This window comes from Rhincodon typus, chromosome 39 (genome assembly GCF_021869965.1).
Source record: "Rhincodon typus isolate 14 chromosome 39, sRhiTyp1.1, whole genome shotgun sequence".
Classification (NCBI taxonomy): domain Eukaryota; kingdom Metazoa; phylum Chordata; class Chondrichthyes; order Orectolobiformes; family Rhincodontidae; genus Rhincodon; species Rhincodon typus.
In genome coordinates, this window is record NC_063370.1 from 5,482,576 (window position 1) to 5,502,016 (window position 19,441).

At 44.4% G+C, this 19,441-nt stretch overlaps 1 protein-coding gene across 1 annotated transcript in view; it reads right to left on the minus strand.

Moving 5' to 3' along the window:
• Positions 1–8,327: 8,327 nt before the first annotated feature.
• Positions 8,328–19,441, minus strand: part of LOC109916828 (NF-kappa-B inhibitor alpha-like) — a 12,137-nt gene continuing 1,023 nt past the window's right edge. Inside the window, exons 2-6 of the mRNA XM_020516575.2 lie at positions 16,983–17,082; positions 15,816–16,041; positions 13,847–13,935; positions 12,081–12,341; positions 8,328–10,896 (exon numbers count right to left, since the gene is read on the minus strand). Coding sequence (XP_020372164.2) covers positions 10,846–10,896; positions 12,081–12,341; positions 13,847–13,935; positions 15,816–16,041; positions 16,983–17,082 — 727 coding nt within the window. The 3' untranslated portion in view covers positions 8,328–10,845. The remainder of the gene's footprint in view (positions 10,897–12,080; positions 12,342–13,846; positions 13,936–15,815; positions 16,042–16,982; positions 17,083–19,441) is intronic.

Genomic DNA, 19,441 nt, shown 5'->3' on the forward strand with positions numbered 1-19,441 from the left:
CACAATCTGTAGTCAGGTGACAACAACAGCCATTTTAAGTCAGTATTCGTGTTTTAAAAATCTTTTTTGTTATAAAGGTCTCAGCTATTACAAACATGTGATGGAAGTTGAGTATTGATAGTTCATGTTTACCATTATTGTGACGCTACAAGTTTTCCCTCTGCTGAGTCTGAAATTGAGAAGTAATCGTAAGGTCACAGTTATATTTTAGGCTTGGGACATATTATAATATCAATGGGACAGACTTCAGAAAGTCATGTGGCCTTTTTCATGGTTCACTCTTCCCCTGTTTCATATGTGGTCAAATACTGACTTGCATGTTACAACTGTGGGATTTTGTAATCTGTTTACAAGGTCATCAATATTCTGTCAAACACTGTTGTTAATTTCTGCAGACATAGAATTACAGTCCTAGGGTTTTTGTGGCACGGTGGCAATGTCCTTACTTCTGATCCAGATGGCCTGGATTCAAGTCTTACTTGTTCCAGAGTTGTGTCATATTACATCTGAATGGTTGATTAAAAATATTGAAGGACTCATGCAGTGCAGTGGTAGCGTCCCCACCTTTGAGCCGGAACACCCGGGTTCACATTCCACCTGCTCCTTTTATCTGAGGGCTCTTGTGGTACAGTAGCATTGCACCCAGCTCTGGGCCAGGAGGCCTGGGTTCAAGTCCCAGCTGCTCCAGAGGTATGTTACAACAGAATGGTGATAAATCTCTGAGATCTGATCAAGTGTATCCCATGATGTTGTGGGAACATAGGGAAGAAATTGTGGGGCCCCTAGCAGACATATTTGTATCATCTACAGCTATGACTGAGATGCTGGAGGACTGGAGGGTGGCTAATGATGTGTCTCTATTTAAGAGATGCTGTAAGGAGAAACCTGGGAACTATAGACTGATGAGTCATTGTTGAAGGGACACTGTAGACCGGTGACCAGTTGTTGAAGGGGATTCTGAGATAGGATTTACGTGCATTTAGAGAGGCAAAGACTGATTAGGAATCATCAGTAAGGCTTTGTGTGTGGGAAATCGTGTCTCACAAACTTGATTGAGTTTTTTGAGGATGTGACCAAAAAGATAGATGAGGGCAAAGTGGTAGATGTTGTCTGCATGGCCTTTAATAAAGCCTTTGACAAGGTTCCACAAGGTAGACTGGTTAGTAAAATTAGATCACATGGGATTCAGGGAGAGCTTGCCAATTGGATACAAAATTGGCTTGATGGTAGGAGACATAGGGTGGTGATGGAGGGTTGTTTTTCAGACTAGAGGCCTGTGACCAGCAGTGTTCAGAGATTGGCACTGGATCCACTGTTGATTGTAATTTATATAAATGGTTTGGATGAGAATTTAGGATGCATGGTTAGTAAATTTGCAGATGACACCAAAATTGGTGGTATAGTGGACAGCGAAAAAGGTTATCTAAGATTACGAAGGGATCTTGATCATTTGGGGCAATGAGCTGAGGAGTGGCAGATGGAGTTTAATTTGGATAAATGCAAGGTGTTGCATTCAGTTAGATGAACAAGGGTAAAACTTATGCAGTTAATGGTAGAGCCCTGGGTCATGTTGTCGAACAGAGAGACTTAGGGGTTCAGGTATGTAATCCTTTGAAAGTTGCATCACAGGTAGACAGGGTGGTTAAGAAGGCATTTGCACATTTGCCTTCATTGCTCAGACCATTAAGTATAACAGTTGGGACATCATGTTGAGGTTGTACAGGATGTAGGTGAGGCCAGTTTTGGAGTACTGTGTATGGTTCTGGTCACCCTGCTATAGGAAGAATATTATTAAAATGGAGAGGGTTCAGAAAAACCGTGCAAGAATGTTGCTGGAAGTGGAGGGTTTGAGCTGTAAGGAGAGGCTAGATAAGTTGCGACTTTTTTCACTGGAGTGTTAGGAGGTTGAGGGGTGACCTTAAGGAAGTTTATAAAACAATGAGGGGCATAGATAAGGTGAATAGCAAAGGTCTTTTCCCTGGGGTAGGGGAGTTCAAAACTAGAGGGCATTTTTTTTGAGGTGAGAGGAGAAAGATTTAAAGGGACCTGAGGGGCAACATTTTCACATCAAGGATGGTTTGTATGTAGACTCAACTGCGAGAGGAAGTGGTAGATGCAGGTACAATTTCAACATTTCAAAGACATTTGGACAGGAAATGGACGAGTTGGACAAAAGGATCTGTTTCCTTGCTGTACGATTGTATGTCTAAACAATATCTAGAACTGCAAAGTTATGCTTAACTTAGAACCTTGATTGGACCACACTTGTAGTACTGTGCAAAATTCTGGTCACTATACTACAAAAAGGATAATGATTCAGTAGAGAAGATGCAAACATAAAGGTTTACAAAGACGATAACAGAAGTGAGATCTTATAATTTTCAAGAATGACTGAATACACTTGGGGTTTGTTTCTCTAGAAAAGAGAATGCCCAGGGTGATCTGATAGAGATCTTTTAAATTATGAATGGGTTTCAATAGGCTGGATGTATATAGGATAAAATTAACAGTGCAACAACCATGAGTCTCTATGTAGTTTTAACTTGATAATACATCCCAAAGGCTGTTAATCAAAACACTTGACATTGAACTACATAAAGTCAGATGGCCAAAGTTTGGTCAAAGATGTAGGTAAAATGCATCTTAAAGGAAGAGAGAGAGACAAAGAGATTTAGGGAGGGAATTCTAGAGCTTAGGAGCCAAGGCGGTTGAAAACATGAACACTGCTGGAAATCAGAAGGATGCTTAAGAGGTAGGAATTGGAGGAGTGCCGGGGACTCACAGGGTTACGGATACCGTGTAAATTATTGTCACTAATTAATCCAATTAGGAGTTTAATCTGCCCAGACAGTGGTGAGAATATGGATCACACTCCCACATGGAGTAGTTAGGGAGACAGACTCGGGAGTGGGAAACTGTATAAACATACAAGGGAGAAAAGAATGGAAGAACATGTCAATAAGGTTGGGGAAGATTCATGTAGGGCACAAATAACCATTCATTTTTGCTAATTTTTCTATTTTAAGTCCTATGTTTTTTAAATTCTTGCACAGAATGTTGACGTCACTGCCAAGGCCAGCATTCATTTCCCATCTGTATTTGCCTTGGAGGAGGTGGTGATGGTGAGACATCTTCTTGAACCACAGCAGTCCATTCTGTGTAGGGTCATTCACAGTGCTGTTTGGGAGGGAGTTCCAGGATTTTGGACCTAGTAACAGTGAAGGAATGCTGATAAATGGACAGGTCAGGGTGATTTGTAAATTGTAGGGAAATTTTACTTGGGGGGTGGTCTTCCCACGTGTCTGTTGGCCTTGTCCTTCCAGGTGGTAGTTGTCATGGGTTATTTTTATTAACACATCAAACCTACATCATTTCCAGTTCCAATAGCTCCACTGAGTGGCAGGGGCGTAGTGAGTGGAAGGGAGTTGTAATGTGAAGGCACACTCAGCCACTTGGCAGCACATGCCCATCTCTTCCATTTTACACCACTTGTGTCAAAAAGACAAGTTGTGGACAAGTGGAGGCTTGTGAGGATGGATTATTTGGCGGGCTGATGATCTTTTTTTGCAAACTCTGCAGTTGTACAAGCAGTTTGAGTGGGCGGCACGGTGCAGATAGACTCAATGTCGCACCCACACGAGTTCAGAAATAAAATGATCACATTGAGGTGTTTTTTGAAGGCAGGATGCTCATCGTTTCTCAGTGGTTTTATGCAAAGTGGTGCCAGCTGAGACATAACATACACAAACAGACCGAGAGAAAGGGGGAGATATTTTTTTAAGAGCAGCACATTGTTGTGATCTAAAACACACTACTGGGGGAACGGGGGAGTGGGTAAAGCAGATTCAGTAGGAACTTCCAAAGGGAGAAATGAATAAAAACTTGAACAAGGGGAGAAACAAAGCGCAGGGCAAAAGAGCATAAGGAGTGAGTCTAATTGGATTGCTGTTTTAAAGGGCCATCATAGGGCAAGATAGACCAAATGGCTGATTCGTAGGGATGAAGGGGTTTGTCTTATGAGAAAGCATTGAGCAGCTTGGACCGGCACTCATTGGAGCTTAGAATAATGAGAGGCAATCTCACTGAAGCATTTAATATTCTGCGGGCCTTTGACAAGGCAGATGCTTGAGAGCAGGTTTCCCTTCAAGGGAGATTCTAGAACTGGGGAAGGTGGAGGACATAGTTTCAAAGTAAGGGATCGCCCACTTGTGACTGCGATTAGAAGGAATTTCTTCTTCATTATTCTTACAGTTGCTGTTCCCCAAACGTGACAACTCATTTGTGCACAGAAAGATCCCACAAGGAGTAGTGAGAGAAAACAACCAGATCTAATAATGTTGATCTATTTCCCGCTGAGTCATTGAATATATTCACGGCTGTGTTAGACAGATTTTAGATTGACCAGGGCTTATTGGGGTTAGGGCAGTTGACAAGAAAGTGGAATTGAGACCACAGTCAGAATGGATGCAATTATATTGACGGCAGAGCAGACATGGGGATGCTGAATGACCTAGTCCTGTCCTATGTGCTTGTGAAATTCTGGCCTCCCTCTGTGCTCCATTGTTCTTTGATTCTGTATTGTAACTTAGTTGAATCACTAAAACAGCAAAAGTCCTGTGTTAACAGCAGACAGGAATAGCCACTGATGATCTAAAATGAAATAACCCCAGCCATGATTCATCATCCTGTGATTTTCAACTGGACTCAATGTCAAAATAGACAATGACTAAAAAACAGCTTCTGCTTATGCAATGATGGTTATCTCTTGAGTTCCAAAGAATATATACAAACTGAATCCCTTTTGTACATATATACTGTGGGTGCAGTGCGACACTCCCATTCCTGATCCCTGCTTGACAATGAATTGTGAAATATAGTGACATATTTGATTTCCAGCATGTTGCAGGGAATGTGTTTCTAATGTATTTGCCTCCGTCCAAGTTCCTTGATGTCATGCACGATGAGCTAGTTTTGTGGAACATGCAGAGACTCGTTACCTCACCTCTGAGTCAGGAGGTCAAGGGTGTAAGCACCATCCCATACATTTGAGCCCATAGTCCAGTCCAATACTTCCAGTGCAATGCTGAGGGAGTGCTGCATGTAACAAAATCAGGTTTCATTCATCTGAGTGATGAATGAGTAACAGGATTTACTGAGGGGCAGGGACAGATATCACGGGAATAAAGGCAAAAATGTAGATGCTGGAAAACTGAAACAACACAGAAATTGCTGGAGAAACTCAGCAGGTCTGGCAGCATCTGTAGAGAGAGAAACAGAGTTAGGGTTTTGAGTCTGATATAACTTCTTTAGAAGATTCTCTTTTGATTCTGTCACAGAAAGCGGTTGAGGCCAAAACATTGAATGTTTTCAAGAAGCATTAGGTATTGTTCATAGGACTAAATGAATCAAAGAGTATGGGTAAAAAGTAGGAACCAAGTTGGATGCTTAGCCATGATCATATTGAATGGTGGAGCAGGCTGGATGGGCCAAGTGGCCTACTCCTGCATCTGTTTTCCATATTCCTACATTTATCATGTTGCTTTCCTTTGCCTACAATAAAAAAAATTAATTGATCAACTATTGGTGGCTGTGTCTCCAGCTGTCTGAGCCCTCAGCCAACGCTTCCCAAACTTTTCGCTTCTGATACCCCATTTTGGGCTGTAAAATCACCATGACCCCTGAGTGATAACTGTAAGAGTGAGAGGACAGTTCTACAGCTGTTATAGCTTTGTCAGAGCTCCACAGTGGCCATGCTGCCTCAGAGCTTGTGATCCCAGCTTCAGCTCACGACCCCTTTGGGTACCTGAACCCTGCTTGGGTAACCCTGTTCTAAGTTCTGGAATTCCCTTTCTCTCCACCTCATGTCCCTACACTGGAAGCAGTGCAGAGAAGGTTCACTCAAGTTGTTCCTAGGATGAAGGGGTTCATCCTAAGAAGGAAGGTTGCAGAGGCTGGGCCTGCATCCATTGGACTGTAGAAGAATAGGAGGTGATCTTTTTAAATCTGTAGGACCTTGACAGGATGGATACTGAGAGGATGTTTCCTCTTGTGGGAAAGACTGGAATGAGGGGACACAGTTTTTAAAACATTTAACACAGAGATGAGGAGAAAATGTTTTTTTCAAAGAATTTGAGTCTTCGGAACTCACTTCCCCAGAGAGCGGTGGAGGCAGTGTCATTGAATATATATTTTAAGGCAGATGTGGATAGATTCTTGCCTAACAAAGGGGTCAATAGTTATCGGAGATTATCCAAGATGGATGGCAATGTAGAATTGAGGTCACAATCAGATCAGTTATGATCCTATCGGATGGCAGATTGGGCTAGAGGGACTGAAAGCCTTCATCCCACAACTAATTCATTTGTTTCTCTGTCATTGATTAAAATAATCCCTAAAACCTGACTGAGTCTCTGGTTCTCTGCCCGGATATCTCCTGGTGTGGTTCTGCGTCCCATTTATTCTCATATCGTTCCTCTGAAGCCTGTTTGGATATGCCATTCCATTACAGCCATTATGTAAACTAATACAGAAGCAAAATATTCTGCATGCTGGAGACCTGATAGAAAAAGGGGAACAAAGTCTGGAAATCACAGCTGGTCAGGCAGCATCAGTGAAATGGAGTCAATGTTTTAGGTCGATGACCTTTCATTAGAAAAGGGGAGGGATAGAAATTTTAAGAGTTTTTGAGTCAGCGAGAGGTGGTGGTGAGAAAGGGCAGGAAGTACAAAACAGTGACATTGTGATAATATCCATGGGTATTAGTTTGTGGGTCCTACATTCTGGGGACGCAGGTTCAAATCCTGCCAATAGCAGCTGACGGAAGTTAAATTCAATCATTAAATCTGGAACTGAAAGCTAGTCTCAGCGATGGTGACCATGACAACCATCATCAGTTGTTGTAAAAACCAGTCAGGTTCACCAATGCCCTTTAGAAAAGCAAATGTGCCATCTTCACCTGATCTGGGCCTACATGTGATATGGCTGACTCTTAATTGCCCTCTGAAGTGACTTTAGCAAGCCACTCGGTTCAAGGGCCAATTTGGGACGGGAAACAAGCGACGCCCATATCCCATGAAAGAATAAACAAACAAAATTAGAAGAAGCTTCGTGATCAGGAGGAGGGCAGGTAAAATTAAACAACAAAGATTTCATGATGCAGCAGCCAAAAACAAGTGAAACAAAACTGGTGTCAAAATAAGGAATTAACAGCTACAGAAAGACCATCTGAATGCGACATGACTGGATAAAGACAGAATCAGGGTAAAAATCTAAACAACAAAAAATAACACCTCAAATAAGATGAAGGCTTAGGCTTAATTGATGTTATTGACCCGCTCACAGGTCCCTCTCCTATAGTCTGTGGAAAAGGAGACCTTACCCAGTGTTGGCATTTCAAAGGGACACATCATTTCCACGCACCAATCAATCGGGAACAGGAACGTGGATCTGAGATGAGGGAAGTTGTTAAGAAGGAAATCCTATCCTTCAGCCATTAACCTCACACACCCGCCTTGCTCAACAAACAGTGTGGAACAGGGGAGTGGGGAACAGCACTGTAGGGGTGACGTCGCTGGACCAATAGGCCAGAGGACCCAGGCTGTTGACCAGGAGGCATTGGCCTAAATCCTCATCAGTTTCAAATTCAGTTAACAAATCCACAGTGGCTCAGTAGTTAGCACTGCTGCTTCACAGCACCAGGTGCCTGAGTTCGATTCCACCCTGGGGCGACTGTCTGTCTGGAGTTTGCACATTCTCCCCGTGTCTGCGTGGGTTTCCTCCAGGTGCTCCAGTTTCCTCCCACAATCCAAAGATGTGCAAGTTAGGTGGATCGGCCATGCTAAATTGCCTGTAGTGTTCAGGGATGTATAGATTAGGGGGATGGGATGCTCTGAGTGTTGGTGTGGACTTGTTGGGCCGAAGGGGTTTTTGTACACTGTAGGGATTCTATGATTCCATGATAAAATACACCTTCAGCGATGGTGACCATGATAACTACCATCGATTGTAATTAAAACCCATTCAATTCACCAAGTCATTTAAGGAAGAGATTTGGTTGTCCTTATCCAGTGTGATCTACATGTGACTCCAGACCCACAACACTGTGGTTGATGCTTAACTGCCCTCTGACGTGGCCCTAGCAAGCCATTCATTTCAAGGGTAATGAAGGGTGGACCATAAATACCAACATCTTTACCTGATGAAGGAGCAACACTCCGCAAGCTTGTGATTTCAAATAAACCTGTTGGCCTATAACATGGTGTCGTGTGACTTCTAACATTGCGTGAGATATTTAGATCATCTTTTAACATCATGACACAAACAAGATATTTATTGATCATTTTTTAATATTATTTACTGTAAAAAAATAAAATTTATAAGACATTATGTACAAATGTGTGACGTGTTACTTTCAGCACAACTTAAAACGTCCCAAAAAGCAGCAATAGAATAAAGTATTTCAGCTAATTACATGGGCATGGCACACCAATACACTGCTTTCTTGAATTTAGGAAATTATGAATATGGAGTTAGAATATTTCCCCCCATGTTATTGGCATCAATCTATCTCCTACACTGTCTTGCCCCTTCAGCACTCTCAACAGTTGAAATGGAGACTTGTACGACATTATCTCCTCTAGTTTGGGAGGGAGGTGGCCTCTTAGCTCTAACACTTTGTGCTTTCAAAGAGGACTCTGGCCCACGTCCTGCTCGGGAGTGAGAGTGATCCCATCATACAGATGGAAAGTGTCTTGATAGCACTGGGTCTTTATGACCTCCTAAGCCTGGTTCCGTTGCATCACGGGTGCAAGTCGAAATTCCTAGCCTAGTTTTATACTCCTGCTTTATTGTCCCTGGGTTTCTCTAGTATCTTGCCACTCCCAAGAGACACATATTTATACAGTGGAGAGCAGAAAACCCCAGGTCAAGATTGTGAGTTGTAGGGCTGGCAAGATGTACTAACAACATTCCTTCTGTTAGTCCCAACACATTAGGGCTATAGTCAGTCAGTTGGCATATACTGTAGCTCAATACAATGAGATACAAATTCATCTTTGGGTATAGTGCTTGTCCAATTTGCCATTGCCCATTCCATTCTACAACCTGAAGATGAATTTATGCCTGGCTGGGGACAGGGAGGGTATATCAAAGTCTATTAATGGAGCACGGGACTCCATGGGGCCTACAGGTTGGGAGCTAGGCTGTTGTGCACAGTTCAGAAAGTCAGGGGCCTTTGCTAAGGGCGGCACTGTTGATTTCTGCCCCCTGTCAGTGACAATGCCCAAAATTGGCATCATAAATACAAATAAGATACATCAAAACATCATCCTTTTCTCCATAAATATTTACACAATCTGAAATATTCCATGTCTATTTGGTATAGTCAAGTACGAGTCCACAATGAGTTATTAGTTCATCCCGGTACTCAATACTCAAGATAAGAATTAAAGGATTTCTGTCCATTCTGCCCGTGATCAGTCGTTGAAGCAATTTGCCAAATGCGATGTAGATGCCAGTATTCAGAGTTGACAGTGATCCGGAGAGGAGAATATGTACAAAGAACCTGGCATGTCACCAACACAATGATTTATTGTGAAAAGGCCCATGTGAAATGAAGGCCACATCAAGTTCAATGAGTATATTGGTGGGTTTGACATGACATCAGGAAGAATAAATACAATCCATGTTGTCACAACATTGAGATATATCACTGCACCTGCCACCAACCCCCCTCCCAACCCCACCATGAAGATAAACCTGTGAAACTCTCAGGAAGAAGTTAATGAATTGAAGCTGTGTCATGTGGTTCAGGCCTTGGTCCCACTTGCTGTGGGGTTGACCCCTGGTCTGAGTAGCGTCTCCCATTGACAGATCCACCCTCAAGTGAGGAGGAAGTTTAGCATCATGGGCCAAGGCTCAGTAGAAACTAGGTTGAGGTATCTCACCTTCAGTTCCTGTACTATATCTCTCTCCAGTCAACAGCAAGGGGCTTCATCTCGAGATGAGATTTGAACCCAAAGTCATCAGTGCTAAAAGATACCTTCTGGGCTGTTGTACCACCTAACAGTGTTGGCCTTGCATTCGTACCATGGCCCAGTGCAATCTCTCACTCAACCTTGGGTGAGTCTGGCTGGGATTAAACCACCTCCCTGTTCCCTGGTCACAATCTCTCTTCTCATCAGTTAATGTGCATAGACTGAACTTCAAGTTCAGTGACTCTCAAAAACAAATGCTCCAGCCCCCACCCATGGGGTTATTTCTTAAACCCTCTGTAATGAGTTAGGCAGGAGTCACCAGTGGCCAATGATTCATGGCTTCAGCCATAGTGAGGCTGAATGGGAATGAAGAGAGGATATCCCATTCCCCGTGACATATCGGCAATAATCTAAAAGAAGTTAACATGCTCTTCTTGCCTCTTGTCCTGACTGTGAGAAACAAGGGCAAGAGGAAATATTCCAAGTTTCTGGCTCATTTCTGCCCTCTGGGTTCCTACGTTCATGTATAATCCTGTACCATTACTGCACGGACTGGTCCTTCACATTTCCTCATTTCCTCATTCTCCACCAGTGCTTTCAACGGTCCCTCGAAAAGTGCTGGTTTTTGAAGTTACAGTGAGCTACACGGTGCTCTGTTTGATACAGTCAGCATCCTGACTCATGGTGACTCATCCTCCGGGTGGCCGAATCTCCTGAGGATCTGCGGAAGGATGGGGATGGGTGTGTGGGACACGGGGTGAGGAGAAGTCGATGCTGTAAGCATAGTCTGTTTGTAAGTTCCCCTTCAATGACACAATCATTGTCTCAGTTGGAACACAAGTTGATGGACAGCTTTGATTGTGTTCAGTGATCAATGGAAGGAAAGGCCTCTGATTTGAAGATCATCGTAGTCCAGAGGCATCTGTAAGAAAGTAATTTTCAGAAACAGGTCAGTATTTTTTCCATATCATTCTGCCCTGTCTTTTCTTCCTCCACTGGGGATGCTATAAGCCACTGTTCTAGATTTTATCAGGTAAGAGTATGAAGGATTATAGTGTCAAGGTGGCTAAATGGAATTAAAAATGGCAGAACAAGCTTGAGGGGCTGAATGGCCACTTCCCTTTTCCACATTCCACTGATGCTCCTTTTTCTTTCACATCATCACTGCTCACTGACTTTGCCAACTAATTAGTTAGTTAGTTATTTAATTAGTTAGAGAAGCCTATTTCCATGTCATAACTTAAACTGCTAGAACAAGGATCTGGGTGCTCTAATTTAGAATTGATCCTGCAGTGAGGTAACAATGGTCAAAATGGACCTTACCCAGACCCAGGAAATTCAAACTGATAAATCTCCAAATCAGAAATCTAAGAGGTGTGGATATGGTTGATCCAGATTGTTAGAATTCAGTTTGAGGTCCTGATTGGGTACATCATCGCCTTGTAACACCCAACCTTCACCCAATGCTCGCCCTCCCAAGGAAATGAAGCACAAAATTTAGGCTCGATCCACCATTGCTAGCACTGAGCGTGTGCTGTATTGCCGTCGGCACTGTCTATGGGATGAGACGTAAAACTGAGACCCTGTATACCCTCTGAGGTGGATGTTAAAGATCCCACAGCCACCCTTTCAAGGAAGGTCAGTGGAGTTTTCCCTGGACACCTGGAGCCAATATCCCTCAAGCAATATCACAACGACTTATGATCTGGTTGCTATCAAATTGCCATTTGTGGGATCTTACTGTGCTTAACTTGTCTGCCTGTTTCCATACATTGCAAAGGTGGCTTCAAAGTGCTTGAATGGGCACTAAGGGATTTTGAAAGAAAGAAAGACTTGCATTTATATAGTGCCTCACATGACCAAAGAACGCCTCAATGCATTTTACAGCCCATGAAATACTTTGGGTCTTCCCAAGATTGCGGATGGCGATATAAAAATGCAAGCTCTCTCTCGTGCTCGCGCTCTGAAGTAGGAGCCAGAGTCAGCCGCGATCTGACCGAATGGCAGAGCAGGCCCGAGGGGGCTGAATGGCCTCCTCCTGCTCTGATTTGCTACCCCCACCCCCCCCAACGCTTGCCTCGCGCGTCTTTCCACGGGGAGGCTCACCTCGCAGTCCGACCGGGCGTCCCACTCCGCCTCAGACTCGGAATCGGAGGATTCGCAGAGCGAGATCAGTGAGGAGTTGGTGAGCTGAGAAAGCTGCTCCCGGATCCAGAGGTCGGGACGGCCTGCTGTGAGGTGGAAGGCTGTGCAGCTGTTGTACGTTAACCGGTTGACATCCACGCCATGCTCAATGAGGAGCTGCACCACCTCCCGATGCTGAAACTCAACCGCCAGGTGCAGGGGCGTCCTCCCACTGTTCGATTCCTGTCAGAATAGCCACAGGGTCAAGGTCACAGCTTACTCCGAGCACGGCTGTCATCTCATAAATGGAAAAAAACAAACAGCCCTTTCCCCCAATTTGACCCCTTCCACCCCAACCTGCAACCAGTGCCTCACGACACCAGAATATTTTGTGAGATCTTGCTGTGGGAGGGCAGTCGCCATCCTGATGAAGAGCCAGAGGATTCTCCACAGTGTCCTAGGGCCAAAATCTACCCCTCAACCTATTCAAGAATGAAAGGAACAGGAGCAGGAGTAGGCCGTTCAGCCCCTCGTGTTTGTTTCGCCGTTCAGTACAATCATGGCAGATCCCGGGTCTTCGACTCCACTCTCTGGTCTGCTCCCCATATCCCTCGATTCCCCAGGAAGTCAAAAGTCTGCAGCAGACAAACAGTCTGCTCATCTTCGCACAATGTTCTGTGTGAGAACTCGCCGCACACCAGGTGCCTGACAGGTTTTCAACATTTCAGCAGCGACTGCCACTTCATCAGCTTTGCAATGTTCTGAGGTTGCGCTACAGAAATGTCAATGGCGACCACAGCATAGCCGCCATGTTTGTGACCTTTCAATCCAGACCCGCAGAAGTGTCGTTGACTCTGAAATGGCTTAGAGAGTCACTCCGTTCAAGGACAGTTAGGGATGGGACCCTGACCTTGTCAATGATGTCCACATCCCCAAGAACAATAAGTATTTCTTTAATCAGATGGTTGACTGTAGCCCATTAAATTGTGCAGGTAACACACACACACACACTCATGAGCTCTTGTGATACAGTGTGTAACTGACCCTAAACGTGAGCCAGAAGTCGTGGGTTCAAGTCCCACTCCAGGACTTCCTGGCCACGAAAGCTGTGCCTGTGACATTGTGACAAATCTTTCCAATGCACGCCAATGCCAGGCAGTAACAGCAGGACAGATTCCTGGTCAACTGTGTGATGTAAAAGCCATTGGAGCCTCTCCCATCACTATCCATAGCTCTAGACGACAATATGCATATAAAAAAGTTAAAGGTTTTACATCAATTTTGATCCTCTGAGGCTTCAATCTGTTGCACCACCACAGTTTGGAAGATGAGTGGGAATCTTACCTATTATACCATCACAAATAGGAACAGGAGTAGGCCATTCGGCCCCTGAAGCCTTCTCCACTGTTCAACAGGATCGTGGCTGATTCCTCACATCCACTCATCTGCGATTTCCTTTACTGATCAAGAATGTATCTATCTCAGTCTTAAATTTACACAAGGACTCTGCCCCCACAGCTCCCTCGGGAAAGGAGTTCCAAAGGCTCTCAACTCTCAGAGAAGAAATTCCTCCTCATCTCAGTCTTAAATTGGCACCTCTTTATTCTGAGACTGTGCTCACAGGTCCTAGACTCTCCCATGATGGGAAACATCCTCTCAGCATTTACCCTGTCAAGCCCCGTAAGAATCCTATATGTTTTCAATGAGATCACTTCTCATTCTTCCGAACCTGTTTAGCCTTGCCTTACCTGAGCATTAATGTTGGCTCCTGAAACTAGCAATCGTGCCACTGCTTCACAATTTCCTTTCATTGCTGCGATGTGAAGACATGTGTGACCTGTGGTAAAAAGAGATTGGTCTTTAACACTCAACTCACATGAGGTACGGTCAAGCCTTACTCCTGTCTACAAATTCCCCAGTGACCAAGGTTATGCTGAGTGAATGAACTCAATCTGGGCATTCAGTTGGTCTCAGCACCTCAAGGGTTGTTGAGTTGGGTTGGCCGATGATCACCTAACACTGAGTGTGTTTCCCTACATGCACAAATCAGGCAAAGAGAGGATCAGACTTGAATGTGGTGCTCCTGCTGTTGAATAGTCTGGAAACTGTACAGGACTGTAGGGGATTCTATGATCAGACATGAGGAACAGCAGGCTATGACTGGGTAGCCTGGTGAACAGCAAACATTACTCACTCCAATCCCCAACCCCATCATGTCCCTGATCTAGTATGTATAACAGCAAGGAGTCATGGATCTACACAGAACGTCTGGTGCAGAATAAGATCATTTAACCCAACTATTTTGTCCTGGTATTTTTGCCCCATACGATACACCTCCCATCCCACGCATCCCATCTCTGACCTTCAACAACATATTCTATTGCTTTTTCTTTCATGAAGTTCTGTAGTTTCCTTTTTGAATGCATTTGAGCTATTTGCCTTCACCACATTCTCTTTATTTCCTTAATTTATTTAATAATGACTGCCTTAAAGGTTTGTCTTGTAGTTTTGGAATCTCCCTTCAGCAGAAACATTCTCTCCACTGTCCAACACATTGTAAGCCCTCAGCTGGTTCCTATACATTCCACAGAGAAGTATCTAACCCTTTGTAATCCTCCCCAACATCTATACTCCCTCAGCTTACTCAGTTCATGGGATGGTTGCGTCCACTGGCAAGGCCAGCATTTATTGACCATCCTATGAACAGAGTGATTTGCTCGACCATTTCAGAAGGCACTCAAGAGTCTACCACATTGCTGTGGGTCTGGAGTCACATGTAGTTCAAACCGGATAAGGCCAGCAGATTTCCTTCCCTAAAGCACATTCATGAACGACAAGGGGTTTTCCAACAATCAGCGGTAGATTCACAGTCACTATTACTGAGACTAGATTTAACTCCAGTATTTATTAATTGAATTTTTAACTCCACCAGTTGCTGTGGTGGGATTTGAACCGAAGCCTTCATTGCATTAGCCTTTGACCTAAGGAGCGTGGTGACTCAGTGGTTAGCACTGTTGCATCACAGTGCTAGGGACCTGGATTCGAATCCACCCTCAGGCGACTGTCTGTGTGGAGTTTGCACATTCTCCCTGTGTCTGAGTGGGTTCCTCTGGGTGCTCTGGTTTCCTCCCACAGTCCCAAAGATGGGCAGATTAGGGTGGATTGGGCATGCTAAATTGCCCCATAGTGTCCAGGGACGTACAAGCTAGGTGGAATGGCCATGGGAAATGCAGGGTTACAAGGATGGGCTGGGTCTGGGTGGGATGCTCTTTGGAGTGTCACTGTGGACTCGCTGGGTCAAATGGCCTGCTTCCAAACTGTAGGGATTCTATGACTTAGGTTACTCATCCTGTGACATTCTCACTATGTCACCATCTCTCTGCTCTTGCACTTCCTCCAGTTCTTCTATGCAAAGTTCCCTTTAAGGTTTAGTTGCTTTGCACAGATCATTTATTTGCATGCAGTTCGTTGAGATGCATGGCTGCACACATGCGTTATTTAATTGCAGAACCAGGTATGGATAGCACCCTCCACTGCATGCCCATGCAGCTTGGTGAGACCTGTGCTCCAGGCTTTTCCAATAGTACAGAGATCAAGACTGCGCAAGTGGGTGAGAACTGGTGAGGATGGTCATTCAGCCTCATCATTCCGTTAATCGCTGCAAAGTGTCCGGCTACACACAGGTTAGTGGGTGGGCCAAGTAAGCAAAGAAATTACCGCAGTAATTACGCCATTCCAGATCTTGTGCCTGGCGCTGCTGTGTGAACTTGCCGGTGCCCATCGGATCAAGGAGCACATTAATGCAGTCTAGGTCTCCCTGCTCGCAGGCCAGGTGCAACGGGGTATTCCCGAAGCTGTCCAAACTCTTCAGGTCGGCCCCAGCTTGTACCAGCTCCCTGGTCACTCCCGGCATCCTCATGATCACTGACAGATGCAAAGGGCTCTGGAAAAGGCGAGAAAGTCAAAAAAAAACTGTGTATTCAATGACTGATTATCCATGGCCACAGAAGCAAAGATAAAGTCAGTAAGTTTCCAGAAGATAAGAATTGACAGATTGCAGATTAATGCTGACAAGGCCAGCATTTGGTGACCACCCCTTATTGCCCTTGAACTAGACTCTGATTGGCTGAGGGAGGAAGAACGTGTGGACATAGACTTTCTGAATACAAAAGATAAGGCCCTGCCTGTGAATGTATGTAACATCCAGCAAAGCATAAGCGAGAGAGGAACAATATCTCACCTTCAGACTAGGCACTTTACAACCTTCTGGACTTCACACTGAGTTCAACACCTTCAGACTGTGAACCCATTCCCACCCCTTGTCTTTCTTTTAGCTTTACTTGTTACATTCTCTCTCCCCCTACCCCACCCCAGTGGGACTGTCTGTTCTTTCCAGTCTGGCAGTTTGACACATCATTGTTCTGTCACTCTCGCTTTCCAATCACTTAATCTGAACTAACAACATCCTTTCTCCCCCAATACTCCACCCTCTCTTCCCCCCTCGCAGCTTTAGCATAAATGCTGGCCCCTCCCCACTCCTGATGAAGAGTCACCTAGACTCGAAACGCTAGCACGCTCTCTCTCTCTCCACGGATGCTGCCTGACCTCGCTGTGATCTCCAGCAATTTTTTTTTGCTTTCCAGCATCTGCAGTAATTTGCTCCTGCAAATTGTAAGTGAGCCCCACGGCAAACCCGCATGATGACCTTAGATCGGTGCACTTTGTGATTATTTGGCAATCGGTGTCCAGTCACAGAATCCCATCTCTCAGCCAACGTTATGTTCTGATTTATGAAAGCGCAGGCTGGTCTTTCCTTCCCCCGAAGTTCCTTTGTCAAAGCCACCTTCAACGAGACGGTGGGAGGAGGCCAAAAGGGAGACTCACCTGTCGGGACCTGTTGCAGATGTCAATAATGGATGGCTCAGACCACAACAGGAAACTAGCAATGTCCGAGCGCTGGTGCAGAATTGCCAGATGAAGGAACCTGGGAGAAAACCGGAAGGACAGAGAGAGAGAGAGAGAAGAGAGGTTAATAAAGGTCTAACAGCGTGAAAAGGCGCAGAGTGCAAATTTCCTGAGAAAATGCAGCCTGCCTAAACTCAGCTCCCACTTTGGAACTGAGTAACAAGTTTCCACATTAACTGGCAGTTGTACAATTAAAACAAGCACAAGCAAAATATTGATGCATCATCTTTAAGTGGGGAATTCCAAGAACCAATTCTTACTGGAAATGAACCAAACGTTTCATGAGAGGGGAAGGGAAGTCAAAAACAGAATGCATTTACATCCAGAGTTTTGCTTCCTTCTTATCCAATTTCCTTCCACATCCAAACAACAACAACTTACGTTTATATAAGACCTTTAAATTTGACCAAAAAGTCCCAAGGATTGTTCTTGGGCAATATTTGGCACCAACAACATGTATTTGCAAGGTACCTTCATAGTCCTAAGGCACTTTACAATCGTTATCAAAGAGACTGGCTCCATTAAGTCATAGATGTTGGAGCAGAAGTAGGCCATTCAGTCCATCGAGTCTGCTGCGCCATTCGATGAGATCATGGCTGATCTGATACAATTCCCAAATCCACTTTCCTGCCTTTTCCACATAATCGCTGATTCCCTTACTGATTAGAAATCTATCTTGGCCTTGAATATACTCAATGACCTGTCAGCCATGTGTGGTAAAGAATTCCACAGATTCACTATCCTCTAAGAGAAGAAATTTCTCCTCATTTCTGTCTTAAATTGGTGACCCCTTATTCTGAGATTATGCCCTCTGGCCCCAGGCACTCCTAAAAAGGGAAGCAACTTTACTGCTTCTACCTTGTCAAGTCTCCTAGAATCTTATGTTTCAGTAAGGTCACCTACCATTTTTTTCTCAATTCTAATGAGTATTACCCAACATCCCCTCATGAGATAGTCCCTTCATACTTGGGATCAACGTAGCAAACCTCTCTAGACTGCCTGCAATGCCTGCATATTAAGCCAAAATCTAAGGATATTTAACCAAATCTGTGGAGATATTGAGATAGATGATAATACATTTGGTAAAAGACATTGATTGCGAGGAGCATGTTATGGGAGGAAAGAGAACTGGGGAGAAACCAGGAGGGAATTCCAGCGCATAGGCATTATTTGAACATTAGCAAGAAAATATTATATATCCTCACCCCTACTACTGAAGGTTATGCCTTCAGTCTCCTAGGCCCCAGTGTTCTGAAATTATCTCCCAAAATCTTCCCACTTCCTCTTTCCCCCTTTATTCAAGATTTTGGGTGCCCAAAAGACATCTCGGGAAATTTTCCCTGCATTGAACATAAATGCAAATGGATGTTGCACGCTATCCTTTTGCCAATTTTAAAGGGGGCGAAAACTTGTGGGTCCAGATTTAGTGAAGTCACCGAAATACCATGCGTACACAAGTCCAAGTTCATTGGAGCCCGAGCAAGTGAACAGGTGAGTCATTTAGCCCAAGAAGGCGGAGTGTTTCACTTCTGTATCACTCATTCCGAGTCCTCTCAGTGTGTGATGGTGAAAGGCAAAGTTTCTCTCGTTTCCACCTTCAAGGCTGTACGCATTCCCATCGAGGCATTTCCACCTGGGTTTCCCCAGCCGTCTGCTTCAAAGCTCAGCCAGTTCAAAACAGGAATGGCTCAAGTTCACTCTTTATAAATCTATGCTGAGTTAGCTCGTTTGAGTCAGAATGGCTACTATGAAGGGTAGCAGGTGGGTGTCCTTTACTTAGTACCATGGTGCACAGTGCGGACATATACACAAAAACAACAGTCTAAACCCCAAGCAAAGCTGCATAAAACCTGCCTTAGCAGCATACCAAATATTTAGCTAATGGTGTAGGTTAGCAATACTCAGGAAGAAATAACGATTCAAATTCTCACAGCAAGGTTGGTTATGTTACACTGGACTTGTGCAAGAATGGACCATCTCTATTTCCATGGCTCCAAACCCAATGAAAGGTCAGGTAAGAAATATTCAAGGGAACAGGAGGAATTTTCCCAATATTTCGTCATAGGGAATTTTGTTGGAAATTATCAAGAAACGCAGGGACTTTTACTGACAGGAACTGGGAGATTTTGAAGTACAATATAAGTGGGATGACATTGGAAAATTTTTGGAATGTACAGCATAAGAATGGGCCCTTGACCCAGTTAGTGTATGTTGGTATTTAAGCTACACACGAGTTTCCTGTCATCGTCCTTCAGCACCCCCCACTTCCTGTTTATCCCACTACCCCTTTCTCCCTTCCTGCTTTCCCTTAAAGGCACAAATAAAAGCAAAATGAGGTAACAAGGTGCAGAGCTGGATGAACACAGCAGGCCAAGCAG